Source organism: Apteryx mantelli, chromosome 14, assembly GCF_036417845.1.
Source record: "Apteryx mantelli isolate bAptMan1 chromosome 14, bAptMan1.hap1, whole genome shotgun sequence".
NCBI classification, from domain to species: Eukaryota; Metazoa; Chordata; class Aves; order Apterygiformes; family Apterygidae; genus Apteryx; species Apteryx mantelli.
In genome coordinates, this window is record NC_089991.1 from 26,377,337 (window position 1) to 26,389,721 (window position 12,385).

General features: G+C 47.3%; 1 protein-coding gene and 1 pseudogene across 1 annotated transcript; one reads left to right on the forward strand and one right to left on the reverse strand.

The window, feature by feature from the left end:
- Positions 1 to 1,750: 1,750 nt before the first annotated feature.
- Positions 1,751 to 4,951, reverse strand: LOC136993390 (perilipin-3-like; annotated as a pseudogene).
- Positions 4,952 to 5,523: 572 nt separating this feature from the next.
- Positions 5,524 to 10,458, forward strand: LOC136993391 (perilipin-3-like). The gene is made up of 6 exons (XM_067305114.1): positions 5,524 to 5,598; positions 7,030 to 7,252; positions 7,887 to 8,086; positions 8,280 to 8,408; positions 8,507 to 8,864; positions 10,379 to 10,458. The coding sequence occupies exons 1-6, from the start codon at positions 5,524 to 5,526 to the stop codon at positions 10,456 to 10,458; spliced, it is 1,065 nt and encodes a 354-aa protein (XP_067161215.1).
- Positions 10,459 to 12,385: the final 1,927 nt, after the last annotated feature.

Here is a 12,385-nt window from a genome sequence, read left to right on the forward strand (position 1 = left end):
CCACACGCACACACACACCTCAGGCCCAAAGCATGGCAGAGCACAACTACCCCCCCCATCTCAGGCCCAAAGTGTGGTGAAGCACAACTATCCCCCCCATGCACAAACACCTTATCTCAGGCCCCAGCTGACCTCAAATAACTAACTGCACCCACAGCTGACCAGGAGGAACTAGGTGATACTGGTTGTAACTGGTGAGGCCAGAAACAGGCATGAGAAAAAAAAAGGTACAACTCCACACCAAATATTGTATGACCATGAGTCAAACTCCGTGCCCATAAATAGCGCTGCAGCCTAGAGCCCCTTGAGCTCTCCTGCACAGCAGCAGGCTGCACGGCGGTGAATCTCCCCTTAAGTTGGGACTCCTCTCAAGGTTACTCTCCTGGAGTTAAGAGAGCCTCCAACAAGAAACTGTTGGAGTGGTAAGAAACAGACTCGGGCACTAACAAATGTGCAGTAAGATTTGCTTGCTATGACTACACTGTATGGCCATCTTCAATAAATCTGTTAACTAATAACCAGTAACCTTCTCCCCCTCCCCCTTCACCCCCACAACAAGAGGCCAAATGACAAAGGCTGTCAGGATCCTGAAAGCTCCCCACAGCTTTTCCAAGTGTTGGGAAGCACCAGGAGGACACATGCCTGCCACCAGGCCTAAAAATGAGAAGGCATTATAGCTCAGCCTCTCCCAGGCTAGTACCAAAGCTCACAGCTGTACTCCTTATTGTTCCACTGCTGGTTGACCACTTCTTGCATTCCTGAGTGCAGTATCCCAGCATCAAGATATGTTACCCAAAACACTTAAGGCCTGAATACTTGGATAGCCAGCAGCTGATGAACTAGTTTTGTGCATCCCCATTGCTGAAGGCAGGCTCTGAAAATTTCTGGGACAGGCACAAGCACTGCTACTGTTTTCTGTGACAACTCTTGCTCTGCTACCCAAGACCCAGGATGAGCATGCTCAGAGTCTCCATAGCAGAACTGCAGGCTTGCTCCTAGGGCACAAGTCCAGCCTCTACTTTGCCCAGAACCAAGGAATAGGAAGATGACTACCTACTCCCTTACCTCCAGACCTATGGAAATTGCAACTTGGAAGCATCTTGGGAACTTGAAGACCATTGCTTAGTTTCAGAAGCCTCTATTTTCAGAACTCTGTCCACATACTGCATTTTCCAGTTCCTTAAGTGATACTGCCTTGTTCTGCACCAGAGCTTTTGCAGGTAGAAGAGCACAGTTCACATCTGTTGATCAATACCTGTTCTTGCAGCCTCTCTCCAAAAGAGAATAGAAGGTAAGCTTTCCTGCATGCAGTAGTTGTATTTGAAACAGTTATAACCTAGTACAAGCAGCTTCTAGGAAGACACTTCTAGAAATTGAACACTAGCTGAAGGCTTTAGACCAACAGCAGTCATTGTGCTGAGCATAGACACTGTCTGGGCACATTGGTGAAGGACATATCATGAACTCCTTGCTAGAGAGGAGGAAGCATTGGATGCTTCAGCTGTTTTACTTCTGGCCCAAGTATCAGCCCCTACTCCTGAATGGATCTACAGCCATTTAGGAAGTGTGGCCCTGCTACCTCACCTCCCTCAAGAGTTCTTAAGACTTCTTACTTAATTCATCAATACCCAATAGACACCACAGATGTGACATCTCACCCTCAGCTGGAATGGTGTGTGTGTAAAGTTATCCCAGAAAAGACTCCCCCCAGAGCTGAGCCAGGCAGACTGTGTTCAGAGCCTTACTCCCTTTACATGAGGGTGGCAGAGGTTTCATGGGTCCCTGCTCCTACTGCCTGTGCTTCCTTCTCCTCCCTTGGAGAGAAGAGTCCCACCAGCCAAGAGAGAGGCATGTTGTTCTTCAGGTAGTCCAGCAGCTCCTCCATGTACTCCTGGATCACAGCCAGCTTCCCCTGGCTCTGGGTCAAGATGCTGCTGGACAAGTCCTGGAAGGAGCTTGCTGCTGAGAAAGCAGCATGAAACTCCTCTAGGTTACCAAGAGATTGTTTCACCTTATTCTGAAGGCTTGAAGGCAGGCCTTGGATTGCAGATACTATTTTACAGCAGGTGATCTGCAGCTGATGTGTGATACTGTGTGCCATGAGCAGGGCCAGAGACTCCATCTCCTAGAAGGAGGCAGAAAGGAGAAGGTCAGAGGAGCAAGTTACTTTAAGAAATCAAGCAGGGAAAGGGTGAATCAGATCCCTCTGCTTCCCTCCCCATGGGCATACCTCTGGCTTTGCAGAACTTGCATCTCCACTCTCCCTAGGACACTTCTTACTCCAGTCCAGCCACATCTGGCATAGTTTCTCTTGCCCTTCCTGAAGCTTTTGGTTAAATCCTTGCTTAAACACTTCAATCTGGGGGAGGGGGGGGGGAATCAGAGTGTCTCAAGACAGAAACCTGCTGGTCATCAACACAGCTGTCACTGTCATAGTGAGGTTGAGACCAAGTCATACATTTGGCCCTGTCCTGCTCTCCAACAGGGAGGCAGAGCTCTACCTACCAGTTCAATGATGCAGTGAAGCTGTGCAAGGGCCTCCTGCATGCCCTGCCAGGCCCGCTTCATTTTATCAGTTGAGTGCAGGTAGGCAAACTGGCGGAGTTCATCAGAGAGAGACCCCAACCGCACAAAGTACCTCTGCTTCTCCTGCTGCTGCTCCATAGATATTATGTCTGTGCCCTCCCCAGATGCTGCCAGTTTGGCTGAGGAGAAAGACAATGCCTGTAAGTGTCTGACCAGAGATGCTTAATAAGAAAACTAAACAAGCATCAGGAGAGCTTGGACTATGAGCCAGGTAGCCTCCAACATAGCACTTCCTATTAGTTCTTAAACCCATTTCAAAGATGAGAAAACAAGGTTGGTATCCCCATTTTGATGATCCTCATTAAATATGCAGGCATATATGCCACTTCCTGACCTAGTTCCTCATTTCCAATAGGCAGACTGAGGTCATCTCCTGTTTCCTCCAGCACAGCTCCTGCTCTGCTCACAGCCATCTGGCACACTCTGGAATCTGTAACCACTGCCACACTGCTGGTCACTGCAGATCTGGCAGCCTCCATGCCACTCTGAAGAACCTCCTTGGTTGCATCTATCACCTCTGTCACTTTGCTGCTCACAGCATCCTATGCATCAGCCACTCTGGATGACATTAGCTCTTTTGTGTCAGAGAGAACCTACGGAAATAGGTTAGTGTCAGATAAGAACTGCAGTGCTCTGTGACCCGGTCCCTGCTGGACCAAGAAGAGTCTTCAGACAGTATCTCCCGTTTGCTTTCTTACTCCTAAGAGAGCTCACTCTATGCACTCAGAGATTTGTTTCCTCAAGAGAATCTGAAGTATTTCTATCCTTGTGAAGGCCAGCTCTGCCCCCCTCTTCCAGCCAAGGAGGGCATAGCCTTTGGTTCTTACCCGGTCCATTGACTTTTGAAGGAGAGAGAGCTTCTCCCCTACTTTATCCAAGCCCTTGAAGGCATATTCATTTGCCACAGCAACTGCAGAAAAGAGGAGGTGTCAAGACTTGGGTTTTCTACTATTTCATCTTGCAAGTTCTGCCTCCCCGATTATGCTGCCTTGCAGGGACTGTGGGTAAAGACTCTCACTCAGGCAGATGTGTTTTGATGTAAACTGGATTTGCTGAGCAGCTTGTCTTGGTTTCCACTGCTGCTTGGTCTTGAGCTAAGTCTGTTCACTTTGAGAATAACCAGTCCCCACTTGCACTAGCAAGAACATAGCCACATACTTTGGAGTCCCACCTGCAGCTTGTTTAGTTCTTGACCAGACAGTTGCTTAGCTCTCACTTCTGCCCTAGCCTCCATGTCCCAGGGATCTAGAATCACACAGTAAACAGGAGGGGGCCCACTCTGGTCTTAGAGTTAAACCAGGCCTGTCACATCAGCTGTTTTGTCAGACCCTTGCCATCAGGATCAGTCCCTCTCCCTCCATGAGGTTTAAAAACTTCTCACATGCTGAGGGTCTAGTTCTGGTTCTTGTTTTTTTTGTTTGTTTGTTTGCTTTTCCCCCCCCTCCCATTTGTGGGGGTTGGGGGGGGGGGAAAGGCAGCTCCACAGGAAACAGGACCATTAGTAATGATAGCCCTCCAAGTGGGGCTTTTCTTCCAGCCCCCATGGGCTTCTAAGAATCAAACTACAAGCAGCTGTCACCTAATACTTTGGGCCTGGCAAGATCAGTTTTAGGGTAGTCAACACCTGAGTCAAATCCAGTCCTTCAGGAAGAGACACTTCTTCACGCTACTCTGATTAGGACTCAGCCTTTTTTGCTTTACTTGTAAGTCTGGAGCTATCCCTTTAGTAAGTCAATGAGAGAGGTGCCTTTCCACACCCAAGGGCTCCTTTCAGGGTTGGAAGGAACCAAAGAGTTAGGAGTCCCTCTGGGAAGGGGATTTGGCCCTCACAAGCAGGTGTAAGCCTCCCCACCACATTACCTTGAGGCTCTAGTGTAGTCAGAACTGGTTGCACACAGGTAGCTGTGGCTTCAGTCACACTCTTCACTCCTTGCTCTGCTGCCTCACCCACAGATCTGATGTAGGGGTGGCTCTCCTTGGTGGAGACATAAGCTGTAGAAACCACATCACAGGCAGAGCTGACCAAGGTCAGGTTAGCCACCAGATTTATTGCAGCCTACAAGGGCAAAAAAAATAAAACAAGCCATGAGGCTTCCAAGCCTGACAGAGCTTTCTATGCAGCCCTGCACCAAAGCTTCACCTTTCTGCCTGTTCAAGTAACCTGATCTGGTTGAAGGAGAGCAAACCACAGCTCATATTCACTTCAAAACCTGCAACTCACTAAAGAAACAAGCTGTGGAATGCTATTGATATTTATGGTTGGTCCATAACAGAAAGGTTTTCTTCCAATACAGAGTCATCCAAGGGACAGAGGAGAGTGTAGACAGTCTCAGTACTGCTAGAACCTTACCCAGCTCCAGTTCATTTGACATAGTTATTAAACAGTTCCAGGAAAAGCTTTATCAGAACAGGATCGCATTGATGTTAAGCTGGAAGACTCCACACTAGTCAGCAAGACACACGCTGCAGTCCACAGAGGCAAGTGCATCAGGTTTTGGGGCCCCCAAGACATGGGAGCCATTCTACGAAAGCATTGCCCAGGCTCTCGACTAGAGATGTAGAGAAGCATCACTCCTAGGCAAGAGCCAGGCTATTTTGCTTAATCTAGCAGGTTATTTACAGGGTCTTCAGGCCTGCTCTTTTGGCTGTGCCACCACTCATTCCCAGAGAAGCTGCAGGGCACAGGCTGAGCAGAAGAGACTCCTCCCTTTGGGCAGGCTTAGTTTCCCCCTAGCCACAGTAGCAGCCACTTCCTCACACCTGCACCCAGAAGCTGCTGCTCCAGTTACAGCTCACACAGAGTACCTACCTGCTGTTCCAAGTGTCTCCCCCCCTGCTGATGTGGGGGACATGCTGGCAGGATGTAGAAAGTCTAAGATCTATTTACACGTTCACTTTCAAATGCATTTGATTTCTGATTTGCCTTTAGTTGCAACAATGAAGGAATGTATTTACCTGGGACAGGACAAATTGGAAGACAAGTTGCCAAACCTGCAAGAACCAGATGACAAGGTAACAGTTTCTGGTGGATGGGAGGCCAGGTGAACTTGCTTGTCTAGCTGGACCTGGCCAGTCTCCTTGTTCTGGGCTGAGAGAAGAGCAAGGCTCTCTTCTCCCACCAAGTATCTTGTGAGTCACTCATAACTGACTTCAGTATTGAATCTCTTTGAACCCTTACCCAGCAAATGGTGTGCCTTGGTCTTGAACTTCTATGCAATAAAATTTAGACTTAAATCTGGTCTGTAGAAACAAACAAAACAGAACAAAAGAAGGGTGGTGGGTGGCTATGACCTCCAGAGAAAAGCCTTGTTACAGACCAGTTGAATCTACATACATGCAACTTCTACTGGAGAGGAAAGAACCAATATTGACTGAAGGAGTACCTTGACTAAAAGTGCTAATCCTTCAATCTAACACAGAACTAGAAATTCTCGCCAACTAGGAACATCCCCCCCCCCCCTTCTTAATGTCCATGACATGTTCTTCTGGAACGCTCTCCCTCACAGAGGAGATGAGACCTGGGTACCTGCCAGTTCCCTTGGGCTGGCTCAGATGTCCGTTCCCCCTGCTTCCTACCCCAAGGCTCCTCTAACAGCCTAAACCAGCTCCTCCTTTCACTCCCAACTTCCTTTGGTTATTTTTGCCTGAATGGCTCTTTTGACTGTCTGATCAAGCCTGGTACATTTAGTCAATAGACTTAAATGCAAATTCTGAAGTTAGATGGCAAACATACTGTAATCTGTACTCAGTAGCTGCAGTGCAGACACTCCTGGCGCTGGACTTTCCTGCTGAAATGATTAAAAGACAAAGGAAACAAACAAATAGTTACTCTCCAAAAACAAATGAGTGTTACTTGAGCACTCTGTGTTGAGAGTTTCAATCCTGCAGCTCTGTCCCAACTGGGAAAAGTTTGAAGCTGCAAAGCCTGAACCCTCTGGAGCTGTCACAGCTGTTCTGACTTGCCCTTCTGTCCCCTTCTCTCCCAGCTGGTGGGTTGGTACTCTGCTACATGCATGTTCTAGTGTCCATCTTCTGGGAAGATGTTAGAGCACAGCTGGAAACTCTTTGTATCCTTGCTGCTGGACTACTGTCCCTTGACAAATTTGAATACTCTAACCTGAGGTGAAGTTTCTTAACATTTGTTGTCCCACGTTCTTCTCACTGAAGCTCTCAATGACAATTTTAACAAACTGTCAGATTATTTTTGTGGAAGGTCCCATGCAAGTCTCATTACAGTTTCCACATCCCACAAATTGGGTGAACTGCACCCCAAGCAGAGCTTACTCACACTTGTAGTCTGACTTATTCCCCACCTGGGCTGGTCAAATAGCTCTGATGTTGAAATAGTCTCATCAACCTCACGGTTGTACCAAATGCTGTTCTACAGAAGTGGGTACATTCAGTCTTCTGATCTCTCTCTACGTTCTCTCCGGCATCAAAGAGCTGGTGTCACCCAGCATCACTGGTGCCGAAGATGCTGCTATCAGAGTGGCGGTGTTGGAGGCAGCCAGGGAAGTTGTTCAGAGAGTCCTGGAGTCTGCTAGGTCCGTGGTGACCAGCCAGGGCATGGCAGTGGATTGCGAAGCAGGCAAGATCACTGACAGAAGTGTGGAAGCTGTGCCAGGAAAATCGGATCACCATTTCCCCATCACAGATGAGGAACTAGGTTGTGGAAGAATGATTAAGTGAAAAGGGGCATGATCTCTTAGAAGTGAGCAATCCTGTTTTCACAATGGAGGGAGGATCCCACAGCTATGTGAACTGTCCTTGAACATTCCTAGACCATTACAGAAGGGGAAGGCAAGTAGTGGTAAACAAGTCAAGGAGGGGGCCGACAAGCCCCTCCACGTGAACAGCAACTTTGCACCAATCATGTATTCGCTTTAGGCGCGTGAACAGAGACTGTAAACCAATCATACAGCTATTGCTAGCACATGCCCTATCGCCTGTCTATATATACTCTGTGTAAGCTCTAATAAAGGGAGAACGATCATACTCACATTGAGACTCATCGTTACTCCGGGTCCGTCTCCCACTCCGACACTAGGTCAGAAAACACTTGCATGAGGCAGATCTGCAAAGAAGATCTTTCTAGGTTTCTCTGCAATGTAGAGAGGTAGCACAAGTGTGTGTGGTTGGGGTACTCGGCCTCCCAGTTCCTGCTATATTTGGGGGATACAGACACTTTTAAAAGCCATGGTCACTCTGACTCTAACCTGCAAGGCTTCATGACTGCTGACCATCTGTCATATGCACTCTAGGACAATTAACAATTAACTTCTCATCGCTGTTTTTTCCAGCTGACCTTGTGGTCTCTGTGGAGGGGACTGAAGGGGCAGCTGTCCAGCAGCAGTCAGACCATCAGGGTTATTTCATACATCTGAGTTCCTTGCCCACTCATCTGCATCAAAAAGCCTACCAGTGCTTCTTAGCCAAAGTGAGGAAGATCAAGATGGTCACGCAGGAGACTTTCTCAAAGTTGCAGGAGGTCATTGAGCTGGTAGGAACACTGTTCTGTCTCCAAGCATCCTGTCTTGAAGCTGCTTGCTGTACAGCAGTCTTCCCCTTTACTCCCTGTGAAGACCAGGAGGATCTCTGTGCCAGCTCACAAGCTGGCTGGGGTAGTCACAAGGCAAGTCTTGCTGCTATAGTAATTCACTCTTGTCTTCGCTTTCCTGTCCTACTCCAGATAGATTGATTGTGACAAGCAGGGTATTGATCAGAAGCTTCAAAATGGGCAGGAGAAGCTGCACCAGATGTGGCTGACCTGGAACAAGAAGCAGCCAAAAGAGAGTGAGGACGCAACTTCCTTGGAGCTGAAGGTAGTGGTCTGCTGGAGATGCTGGCTCACTGAAGCTGTTTTGGGGTGGGAGTGGGTGCACTGGGAGCCGCTTCTAAAGCTTCCTTTCCTCCCCTGTAGTGGCTGGAGGTCCAGATTCTGGCCATGTCTCATTGCATCACCCAGCAACTGCAGCACACTCTGCAGACTCTACCAGCCAACAGCCAAGGCTTCCCATCCAGCATCCAGGACAAGATGCAGCAGGTACAGCAGGAATTACAGGAGACCCACAACTCCTTGCAGGCTGCTGCTTCTTTCCAAGACCTGTCCAGGAACATCCTGACCCAGAAACACCATTTAATGAACACAGCCCAGGAGTGCATGGATGAACTGCTGGAGTATGTGGAACATAATAGACCTCTTGCCTGGCTGGTGGGACCTTTCACACCATCTTCTAGAGCCTCTGTAGGATCACAAAAAGGGACAAAAGAGAAGGAAGGTGAGGGGAATAAGTCCTCTAATACCTACTCTTGTGGGAACCAACTTCTCTAGCTAGTACTGATATAAAAGTTTCCCCTGAACTGTGACTCCTGCTGTTGATAGTAAATCATCCCTCCCCTGCAGTGCTTAAAACTGATCAATGACTTCTAATCCAGGAGTACTCAGGATTCAAGAACAGTTTTGTAACAACAGGCATTCTTGCATGTAAAAAATAAGCAAGCCTGGTGATCCCAAGCCACCTCTAAATAAATTAAGATCAAGCGTGTATGATGCAGAAAGCTTTCTGAAATAAAGTCATGTGTCATCACTTGAGGCACTCCTCTGCTTGGCTACCCACCACAGCTTTGCTCACCCACGTGTTGGGACATAACCTTCATTTCTCACTGTGTCCCGCAGGAACATGCAGTGCATGGTGAGGAGCAGTAATCACTAGGTGCTGCAACTTGTGTTCCACGAGAGCCCCTGGTCCAGTCATGGTCTGTCTATCTACATTGCAATATTGCAGTCTATCTTCCCTGCGCAACAAGGTTAGCCTAGTTCAAAAGGTCTTTCCAGATGAATCCCAGTGCTGCTTTTTCCTTATATTGTCAGCGTTTCATTCCTAGGAACATTCTGTAAGACCTATCTGCAGTCTACCTAAAATGGTTCACCTAAATCTAGACGCCTGACTGTGCGTGGGTAGTGTGTATGTAAAACCCTGTGGGTTTCCCAGACAAAAAAAATTAATGTTTTTGCTTCTACTGACTATGGTGAGTGTGAGCTGTCACACAGTAAAAAGCAAACAGCTAGATTTCTTCTTAAATTCCTTTAGTTGCCATCAGAGAAAAGCAGAACTGTTTACAAAGAGATGAGTGTATCATCCTGGCTCAGCACCTGTACTCCTGCAGAAAACCTTTCAAAACCATACTGATTTCCAAGAAACTGCTACTATTCCCTCTTGCACCCACTCTTTATCGCTTATTTTTCATGGCTCTTTCTGAAAGTAAAATGTTTTGCTAAGTCCCCTTAGCATAAAAAAAACTCATACAGAGGTAGAAAACAGCAAGCAATTTTGTGTTGTGGGTATGCTGCTGTTAGTACCAAAGAGCATGTCCCAGTGGTTTGTATCACAGAGGAACAGAAACTCTCCAGATGGAAATTGCTGTTCAGATCCTTTGTAGTATTGGCTTAACCTTGCTTAGCCTTTCTATCTTAGAAAGATGTATTGAGTGTGATAGCTGTCAGCCTGCTGCAGAGTTTAGCATACTGCTGGACAGTCAGGTTTCAACAACTGTGTAGTTATGGTGACAATTACCACTGTTGCCTTGGCTGAAGCTGCCGAGCACCTGTATTTATAAGGAAAATAAAGATGAACGGTCAAAAATAAAGGGAGACTCTTGAAAAAAGAAACAGGAAAGTTTCCTTTGTCTGGGTTTTTCTCCTCCAATAAAGATCAGCATACCCCTTCCCCTGGAATCTGTTAAATCAAATTATTTTGGTTTAATGGGTAACCTTTTTCCCCATCTCTTTTAGCAGCAGAGGAGGAGAGGGAAAGTAAAGCAGGACAGGAAGAGGTAGCCAGAATTGGCATTGGCTATACCTTGTGCTTGTAGGCTGATCACCTAATATAAGGTGATGCAGAGAGATTAGGGAAGCTGAGAGTGGTGAACTGAAGTGGAGAATCCATTGCTGCTAGACCACTGACAGTCAATGAGAAAACCTGTGCCAGCATCTCAGGGCTGGAGTCGCTGCTATCAAGACTGTATCCAACTCAGTGGCAGGTTGCTAAAACAGCCAAAGGACCCAAGGGGTAGACTGACTCTGAAGGACCAGACAACATCAAGCTGACTGCTCTGAAAAGGAGTTTGGCTTTTTTTTTTTTTTTTTTGGACAGCATGGGTGGTATTGACTGAATGCAGTAATTGGCTGAGCAAAGTTTGGTCTTCAGAACTGAACCTAACCCATCAGTATGTACTAGGAACTGTTCCAGTCTGGGGTGGGGGAGGACAGAGATCCAGAAGCAGAGATTTGCTTCTCATCTCCTTTATCTCAGATGTGCCGAGCGTGTTGCAAGTGCTCGTAAATCCCTATAACAACAATCTGGAAGAGACTAGTGGAAGGACAGAGAGCTGAGCCTTGCTTGGGCAAGCTGCCTGGCCACAAGCTTTGACTGTGCTGCTACCATTTCAATTTATTTAACATAGGAAGGATGATTTAACCCACCTCATCCACACTGGACAAGGAAGAAAAATACACTTCATTAAAACAGCTAAGTTAGAAATCAGCATTTCTGCAATACAGCTGGATCAGTCTACCCCTATTTTTAACAGCTGGCCAAACTCTCTGCACCAGCTGGGCTCATTCCTGTAAATGGTTCTGCTCCCCAAACTGAAGGCTGTTGTGGATAAGGAGGTCTCTGTGAGGCACTGCAAAAATGCCCCTTTCCCCACGGCTGTTCTTGCACAAGGTGAGCCTAACGTGCCACCCCTCAGGTGTGCTGCCAGAGGTAATCTGAATATTGGCTCTGAAAGTGTGGCAAAACCTCTTATTGGAAGGAAGATGTGTAAGGAGCCACCTGAGGGCTGGGCCGAGCTCAGATGGGAAAGCTGGCACCTCTGAGAAGGAGATGGTGTGATGCTCTGATGAGCTGAGTGTCCCTGCATGGGGAGGAAGAAGGCAGGGAATGGCAGGGAGGTTGTTTGTAGGATGTCAGCAACACCACAGGTGAGTTCTCAGCCATGTCTGTCACCAGCTGAAATATTCTTGCTAGGGTGTGTGTGTGTGAAGGAATGGGGGGGGGGGGGGTTCTCCCTGTTCAGTGCTGAGACCACATGTTGTTGAGGAGAGCTAGTGTCCAAGGCAGGGGATGGAGATAATACTGATGCTCTGTTGTGAAGGACACAAACTGAGTGAAAGTTTCATGTCACAAGTCATGGAAGGTAACTGATTCAACAGGGCCTGACAGTCTGCTCCTGAGCAGTTGGTGCTGGAGAAATCAGTGAATCAGCTAGCTCAGTTAATCTAAGAGGGTTACAGTCAACGATTTATTTTGTCTTCTTATTGCATAGTAAGCATCTGCACCAGTTGCAAATGAATCCCTGTTTCTGTGCTCATTGTTGCATTGACATCTGAAGACCACAGAGCTATTGTGAAAGAGAACTGCTCCAACCAAGTCAAAGGAGAGCCTATGGATGCTGTATCCATGACGACAGCTCCTTCCACTTTCAAACATTCAACACCAATTAAAGGGAGTCTTCCCAGTGTTAATAATGGGACTAGAGATGCCAGATCATTGAGCTGGATGTGGGAACTGTGGGATACTGTCCTTAGTTCTGTCAGCTGCCTGTGGGGAGACTTTTTTTGCGGCCCTTCAGCTCCTTGTCCCCATCTTTAAAATGGAGATCATGATTTTGACCTTCTTCTGCAAAATGCTTTCTGATCTGCTAATGAAAAGTGCCATATAAAATATAGGGATTAGTGATTATAAACTCCACACTTACCATTCAAAAGGCAGCTCATGCTCAAGACAAGCCACAGTCC

Coding starts and splice junctions, on each gene's coding strand:
- LOC136993391 (XM_067305114.1), top strand. CDS start 5,524: ATGAAGGAATGTATTTACCTGGGACAGGACAAATTGGAAGACAAGTTG. Junction 5,599..7,029: donor TGCAAGAACCAGATGACAAG/GTAACAGTTTCT, acceptor GGCATCAAAGAG/CTGGTGTCACCCAGCATCAC. Junction 8,409..8,506: donor CAACTTCCTTGGAGCTGAAG/GTAGTGGTCTGC, acceptor CCTCCCCTGTAG/TGGCTGGAGGTCCAGATTCT.